The 8166-nt window shown below is 36.3% G+C and overlaps 1 protein-coding gene across 1 annotated transcript; it reads left to right on the top strand.

Annotated features, from left to right (window-relative positions):
* The first annotated feature begins 1807 nt into the window (after positions 1–1807).
* On the top strand, positions 1808–6520 carry LOC105220159 (UDP-glucosyltransferase 2). The gene is made up of 4 exons (XM_011196574.3): positions 1808–2102; positions 4494–4740; positions 4972–5418; positions 5488–6520. The coding sequence occupies exons 2-4, from the start codon at positions 4494–4496 to the stop codon at positions 6429–6431; spliced, it is 1638 nt and encodes a 545-aa protein (XP_011194876.2). The 5' UTR covers positions 1808–2102; the 3' UTR covers positions 6432–6520.
* Positions 6521–8166: the final 1646 nt, after the last annotated feature.

Raw genomic sequence — 8166 nt, 5'->3', positions numbered from 1 at the left:
TTAGATACTATACAGTTTGGAATCTTCGGCTAGGAAGTGTAATGAAGGTTTATCGATGTTCCAATTATCCGTTTCACCAAAGATCACTCGTATACTCTTTTGTTCCTTGGTTCCTTGGGATATGATGGGAATCAGTCGGTATATCCAACGAATATTGCTAGAGTCTTCGTAGTGTTGTGCAGTTCTTTAATATAATCAGCGGTGAGATAATATACAGTTTTTGGAATCTTCAGCCAGGAAGTGTAATGAAGGTTTCTCGATGTTCCAAATATCCGTTTCATCAAAGATCTTTCGAATCCTCTGTTGTTCCTTGGGATATGATGAGAATCAGCCGGCATATCCAACGAATATTGGTAGGGTCTTCGAAGGTGTTGTGCAGTCCGTTAATATCCTCAGCAGTGTATTCGATACTATACAGTTCTTAGAATCTTCAGCCAGGAAGTGTAATGAAGGAAGGTCCTTAAGAATCGAAAGCATACCTTTATTCGGGGAGACAATTGATTTGTTTTCGAACGCTTTATCCTTGCTACACCTACATCTCTACCGGTCGTTAATTGCTACACGGTGGATCAAAAATCTTTAACCCATAATTACAACGTCTAACTTTTATTTCGCACATTCGTAAGATGTTCTACGAGGCACTCAAAGGATGCTAGAGGCTATAAGGAATTCTTGCATAGAACATGTCTACAAGAATTCACCCGCAACAGTTGCCCGAAGCAATGGAAATAGTACACTAAATTAAAGATAAGAAAGTTAGAAAGCAAAGCTCCTACATACTTTTAGAATTCTTTATTTTATTGCAGTAAAGACCTATTCCGGTGAAAAGCAAATATGATATTTAGAAATACAAGCAAACACATAATGAAGTTGTATAGACTTTGATCGGACGATGCTCTTGCATCTTTGACGACTGGCGATTGAAAGATAGCGCATTTGCGGATGTTTGTGAGCTGAGCATAACATCCGCTAACACACGCTGTAGCGTGGACTGTAGTCCACATATTTCGGCAACAAAGTGTACCTACTAGCTCAATGTTTTCATGTAATCGAAATTATTTCTAACGCGTTTTTCTAAACACAATGGCGAATGTTACTATGGCAACACGAAGGCGCCGAGTTGCTCTTCATGAACTCATAATTTCTCAAATCACTACCTGAAATCATGACAGTGTGTTTGGGTGGTCACAAGCGATTATCACAAAGAATTCCAGGCATGTGCAACTTAGTATGGAGGCAAAAGGCGATATGCGAACACCCACTTGGGCAAATATATATATATGTATGGATTTATGTACTGCTATATACTATACTACGAGCATCTATATGCTCGCTTTTGCTAGTACGAGTAATTACACACTCGCTTGTTGTAGTTGTTGTAGCCATACAGAGCTTTTATTCCCATTGACAACAATGATCATGGTCAATGAGCCGCCAGCATTTGTGCACAAAAAATCTGCTCAACTTTCGTCGAAGGTTATAAATTTCTCGCATATACATCTATGTATGCGTGTGTGTGTGTTTTGGCCTGCCGTTGGTGCTGGCTATCAGCCCATAGCAGCTATGCTGCTGTACTTTCTGTTTCGTTCTTATTGATATGCGTTCTTTCTTTCGTTCTTTCATGTTTTTTTTTTTTTTGATTTAGTTGTTAGTATGTTTGCTAAATCGTACGCCCGCTGTGCATGCGTGTGCGGCGACGAGCATTTTTTGTGCGAATCAAAGTCAATAAGAATATATTGCAAAGCTTACGCGACAAAAAGTGCACTATCGTACATAATCATCACAATAAAATCAATCGTCTAAGATAATTGCTTGAATGCTGAAGAACGTTGGTGTGCCGTTGGCAGTTGGTGTTGGGCGCAGTTGGGCGTAAACTTTCCTCGCAGGTAAGCTCCAATGTCTTGGTCAGTCGTTGCTGCTAATTGAAGTCCAACGGGCGCGGCTAATCGCCAAATCAACGATCGTTGTGTCTTACTCTGAGCTGAGCTGTGCTGTGCTATTGAGGCAGGCAGACAGGCAAAATTCGCCAAGCAGAAGCAACTCGCTAAATAAAATTTCAAGCAAATTCAATTCAATTGAGCGTGTAACAATTCAAATTTAAGGTAAATGAAATTATATTTAAAAAATATTTTAATTACATGAAAAATTTAGTTTTTTTTATTTTCAATGAAAAAAATGGGAAAAATCTCAGTGTTTGAAAAATGTGTTAAAAGGAGAGAAAATTATATTAAAAAGTGTCGTGCGTGTTTTTAAATAGTATAGCATGTGCTATTCTCATGCAAAAAATGAAAAATATTCTTGGTTTATGAAACTGAACTGAATTGTTTTTAATTTTAATTTTAAAAATTTCTCAATTGAGCTTAAACGCATTAATACTGTGCTGGATGGCTTGTGCTTAATATGCACTTAAGAACAAAAAATATAATTAGTAAAAACTTTAAAAGTGCCGTAAGTTGTATATTTTCCAAAAATTCTTTTTTTTAATTTATCAAAAAAATATGTCATGCGATTTTTAATGAGCCAAATTTATCTCATGTAATAATTTTGGAAAAAGTTGTGCCGAAACAGGATAAGCCGCATTTTTGCAACTTCCTTGACTCAAACTCTTTTAAAATTTTTTGTTTTGTTTTGAAAATTGAAAATATATAAAATATTTGTTTTATAAAAAAATGTATATATAATATACATATTGCTGCTTTTGAGCGCACTATAAACACTATAAACGACGCAGTGCTTAAACTAATATACAATCATTCTCAGTCTCATGAGACCAATAAAAATATATAAAAATTCATTAAGAGTACTATGTCGTCATTTCTCTCATGTTGCATGCTTTAAGGATAATGGCCTAACCTTAAGGAGCAGCTATGTCTTCAGCATATAACACGAACAATTATTAAATTACAAAAAAATGTTATACTAGTATATACATTACAAATATATATGGTAGATATAATACCGATTTTGATTAAGCAAAAAAATAGCATTTAATTATCTTCCCTGGACTTTAGATGACAAAATTATGCAATAAAAATAAAAAGCTCTTCTCAAAGCTTCCAACTACTCTTGTATTAAATTGTTTAAGTTTATTATTATTTATTGTTAGACCATAGTCCATCCACATTTGCGATCACGACTAGTGAGTTTGACTTGCACTAAAACAATACTAACAATAGAGCAAAGCTTATCAGTAGTTCTTCCAATTCTATAATAGAATATTTTGCTATAAATTTTGCACAAAAATATAAAGTGATTTGCCATTATTTAGTGACAGACTTGGCCTCACATCTGCTACAAAAACATATACAGCTACAATAAAATTAATAAAACTAGGCAAATTTGTACTTTTGCGCAATTGAAATCACAAATTTGTAAACAAATTGCTAATTGCTTGCTTTCACACTAATTTTAGTTAATTAATCACGCAAAATATTCTTTGTTCACACACACAAAGATGCGAGTGTATATAATATATGTGTGCTGTTGACCTGATAAGAGAACCTTGAAATAATGCAATTCCATATTTAATCAGCATTTGAATCGCATTTTATCCCGCACACAATACACACAAGACTTACAAACAAACAATATTTACGAATTCGCTTTCACTTGTAACTATGTGCGATTCTTTCGCTGCGGTGCGCTTTATGGCCGGTCCGCCGAGATTACTACGTAGACACTCATTCGAGGCGTGCAGTCAAAACAAAAGTGTTCGATACGCGAGCAAAAAAAAAAAAGCCGAAATTAACGGTATATTTGTTTGTGTTTAGCATTTTGTTCGCTGATAACATCTACAAATTCTTAGCTGCCGTTTGGCCGCTATCACGTGTGGGATTTTTTTTGTACAATAAATTATTGTTGTTGTTTACTAATTGTTTTTTGAAGAGGCGCTTTTGATAATGTTTATGTAAGTTTTAGTAAATTTCCAATTGAGTTGTAATTCCTTTTTAATTCTTTCAAGTGGCACTTGACTTCCAAACAAATTCTTTCCGATTAACTTCCGAAACTTAACAACAAAAATGTTTCAGTTCTTATCTTCGAAAAGTGTACCTCGATTCCCTCAAGCATTAGAGAGTTGCGAATTGAACAAATTATATCAAAATTATACCAGTTCTTCTAACAGACTGGCAACATTTGAGAGAAGCAGCTTGCGCTAAAACTTCTTTTCCTTTTTGACAGAAACGTAAAATACATTTTTGTAACCACTTGGCTTCGAGAAATGCACTGGCTTTACATTTACTTGGAAAAACTACACATAACATCACATACTTTTCAAATGAGTCTAACCTCTTGGTCGAACTACTGACAGAGCCTAATCATCTCAAGTGTAGACAGATTAAGAATTATAATTTGAGTTATTATGCTAGGTTAGATTCTATGGCTAATCCCTAGATGGGATCACACTAGGATATGCTAAAGATAGTCAGCCTATACTATATACTTAAAACTATGTTTGGTTGAATCCTTACCATATTTTCCATTTAAATTTACAGATGCAGCTTCAATGGTTCGTATTACTCCTGACGGCAGTGTCGATGCCGTTAACTTGTACGAGTTATAGAATTTTGCTTATGGGACCCTTCCCAGCACCGAGTCATTGGATGTGGATGGAGCATTTCTTGAAGGATCTATTGCAACGCGGACATCAGGTCACAACATTGACTAATCATCCCGCCAAGCAAGCACATGCCAATCTAACTGAGATCATTATTGATCCCAAACTGAATATAGCCGAACATCGTAAGTGTTCTTTAAATAAAAAACAAAAATATATATTAAAATTTAAACTAATTGAATCATAGATATGTATATTAGATATCAAATCAAGTGTTATAATTAAAAAGACTATAGAATTTCATTCAAAAAGGCATTAAAGCAGAACTGTTATTAAAAATTATCTAGTTCTCCACTAAACACTACCTCACTCAACATTTTATGCGAACATTCTAACAATCTTGCACACCATTCCAGGACCACGTGAGAACATCTTCAAAATGCATTTTACAAGCGATTTCGAGAACTTGCAAATGTATTGGCACGTCGGTTTGTTGAGCTCGGAGCACGCATTCAACGACCCAAAGGTAAAAGCGCTGATCGCCAGTCAGGATCTGAAATTCGATTTGATTGTGTTGGAACAGTTCTATCATGAGAGTTTTCTAATGTTTGCGCACAAATTCAAATGCCCCGTAGTGACGCTGGGCACCTTGGGTTATACTGATAATATGGATCATGCTATGGGTCTGTTGACACCATGGGCTACCGTGCCACATTTGCTCGTTTCCTACACCGATCAGATGACCTTCGCACAACGCGCTTACAACACTTATCTATCGATATACGATGCGCTGTTTAGAAGTTGGTATTATATACCTAAGATGCAGGAGATGGCCGAGCGACACTTTGGCGCTTACATTGACGGTGAGTTGGCAGCACTTGCAATGCTTAACTATTTACAAATATTTAAATAAAATGTATTTACCATTTTAGGTCCTCTACCACATGTCATTGACTTGGAGCGGAATATCTCGATGATGTTGATCAACAGTCACCGTAGCACTGATGTGCCACGACCCAGCATGCCCGGTCTCATCGACGTCGCCGGTGTTCACATCAAGCAACCCAAACCGTTGCCAGAAGATTTGCAAACTTTCCTCGACAACTCAACGCATGGCGTCATCTACTTCAGCGTGGGCTCGTACATGAAGAGTACCGATATGCCAATGGAAAAGATCAATCTCATACTGCATGCCTTCAGTCAGCTGAAACAGAATGTTTTGTGGAAATTCGAGAACTCATCCATCGGCCATCTGCCGCCGAATGTGAAAATCCAGAGTTGGTTGCCACAGAATGACATACTCGCCCATCCGAATGTGAAAGTCTTCATCTCGCATGGTGGCATCTTCGGTACACAAGAGAGCATACATTGGGGTGTGCCGATGTTGTGTATACCCTTCTTCGGCGATCAGTTCCGCAACTCGATACGTTCTGTGCAAGATGGTTATGCGCGTTGGTTGCACTTCGGCCAAATGACCAGTGATGATTTGGTGCAGAATCTACGCTTGCTGATCAATGATCCCAGCTATAAACAGAAAGCCATGGAACTGTCACGCAAATTCCGCGATAATCTCGTCGATCCGCTGGAGGAGGCTTCCTTTTGGATGGAATATGTCGTCCGACATAAGGGTGCGCCACATTTGAAATCTCACGGCGCCTTCATGCCGCTCTATCAGTATTTGTTGTTGGATGTTTTCGGTTGTGCGTTGGTGTTGTTGTTCTTGGCAGTGTGGTTGCCATTGCGCATTTTGGAATTGAGGACGCCGCTAGCTGCTTGGTTAGAGAAATTCATTTGCTTTAGCAAAGCTAAAGGGCAACCCACGAAAGCGATACAAATCGATCTGAAAGCGAGCAATAAATATCGTTATGCGGGATAATACACTTCAAGCCAGCACTAACATAAGGCTATGTCGAGTTAAATTATTTTTGAAGCAGCGCACATTTAGGCGCTTCAGCATTTACGCATTTAAGAACTACTGGAGAACCGCACACAATTTGTACATTTTTTTTAATGCAAGGGCACTTTTTCTGGTATCCATATGTAAATACATAGTTAAGTAATTGATTTTATTTAAATCGTAATGCACACATTTATTAATTGTAAGTAATAGTTACTTTTGTTTTAATGCTGTAAGAGACATAAGTGCCTCTGGTGGCACCTTACTTTTAGAACAGTTTAATAAAAGACTAAGCAATTATGCTTAACAATAATAAATTATTGGTGTTTTAATGTATTACATTGGGAAAATTGTATTATTTCCTCGAGGAAACCAATTTAGACTTTTTATAAAATATTTCAAATACTTTGTGGGCTATCCTTTCTCACTCAATCCCTGCATACAAAGAACTTTATAAAAAATCGCTTGCAGACTTACAAGCACAAATATGTATGTCTATCCACCGCTATAAATTGTGGTTGATCGTGCTTCAGCCATTAGCGGCGAGTTCACTGCTCATTCTAAAACCGTCACTGTATTGCATGACGGCGACATCTGTAGGCGACGTTCGCGCAACAGAAAAAAACATCTAAACGCTGCATACCTTTATGATGCTCGAAAATTATTTTCACGATCACTCGTAGCGTTGCATTTATTAGTATCTTTAATGATAAAACATTGAAACCATTCTCATGGGTAGCTAACAAGGGAATTTGTAAATTTTGCCAAAGTAATTTATAAGTAATTGCTAATTCTTCTGAGGTAATAACAGCAAAAAATTTAAAAGTTTATTTGATGATCATTATTGTTGGTCTAATTTGTATTTAGACAGATTTGGGAGTAACATTTACAAAAAATACGCCGAACAAAACGAAATAGCTTCCTAAATGTGGGTAATGTGAACTATTTCAACAATTTTATTTAAATTCTCTATAATTTTCTTAAATTGAATTAAAATTTTGTTGAGAGAGAAAAATATGAATATCTATTGATTTCGTAGTCTTCAGAGCCGTGGATTAGAATATCCTAACTAAACCAAAGGTCGCTTCCTTTTAAAAAATATATACGTTTACCTATTTTTGCCTCGGTTTTCTTCTTGTTAGTCCAACATTTTCACTTTAAAGATATTGAATCGAGAGTTATTATTCGGCTAGCATCAGTGTCCCACTACGACAAATGCGCGAAATCGAAAAAATGTCAGCTTGTCCCTAAAAAGGATCTCTGGCCTAGACCCAATTTTATATTCTCAGCTATAAGCAACTAGATTTACTGTAATCGGTATAGTATGGCTGATCTCAACTTAATTCTCAAAAGCTGCAAAGAGCAGTCAAGATATAAAGTACCGGCTTCGAAGCAATAGATAAAGATATTTAGTATGTAGGAAATCCATTAAAACAATTCCGATCAAAACTAGAAAACACGATTTTTTAAATGCTGTTCCAAGTTAAGGATTAAAATGGCTTATTATATTCAAAACTCATATGTGTACACAACCTCTCAACTGTTTCACTCCATTCTTTATCACAACCTGTCCAAGTACCTTCATTAAAATCTTCAAAAAAAGATTTCTTTGTACCCACCGTTAATTTTTGATTTAAAAAGTAAAAAGCGCTCTAGTGACAGATGTGCAGACATTCGAAAAAGAAATCACAAAAAATAACAAAAAAGATAATTG

This window comes from Zeugodacus cucurbitae, chromosome 3, assembly GCF_028554725.1.
Source record: "Zeugodacus cucurbitae isolate PBARC_wt_2022May chromosome 3, idZeuCucr1.2, whole genome shotgun sequence".
NCBI lineage: Eukaryota > Metazoa > Arthropoda > Insecta > Diptera > Tephritidae > Zeugodacus > Zeugodacus cucurbitae.
This window is presented reverse-complemented; position numbering and strand designations above follow the sequence as displayed.

Excerpts from the sequence above, each read along its gene's own strand:
- LOC105220159 (XM_011196574.3), top strand. The coding sequence starts at position 4,494 with ATGCAGCTTCAATGGTTCGTATTACTCCTGACGGCAGTGTCGATGCCG. Across the intron at positions 4,741-4,971 it reads ACTGAATATAGCCGAACATC|GACCACGTGAGAACATCTTC; the intron begins GTAAGTGTTCTT and ends ACACCATTCCAG. Across the intron at positions 5,419-5,487 it reads CTTTGGCGCTTACATTGACG|GTCCTCTACCACATGTCATT; the intron begins GTGAGTTGGCAG and ends TTACCATTTTAG.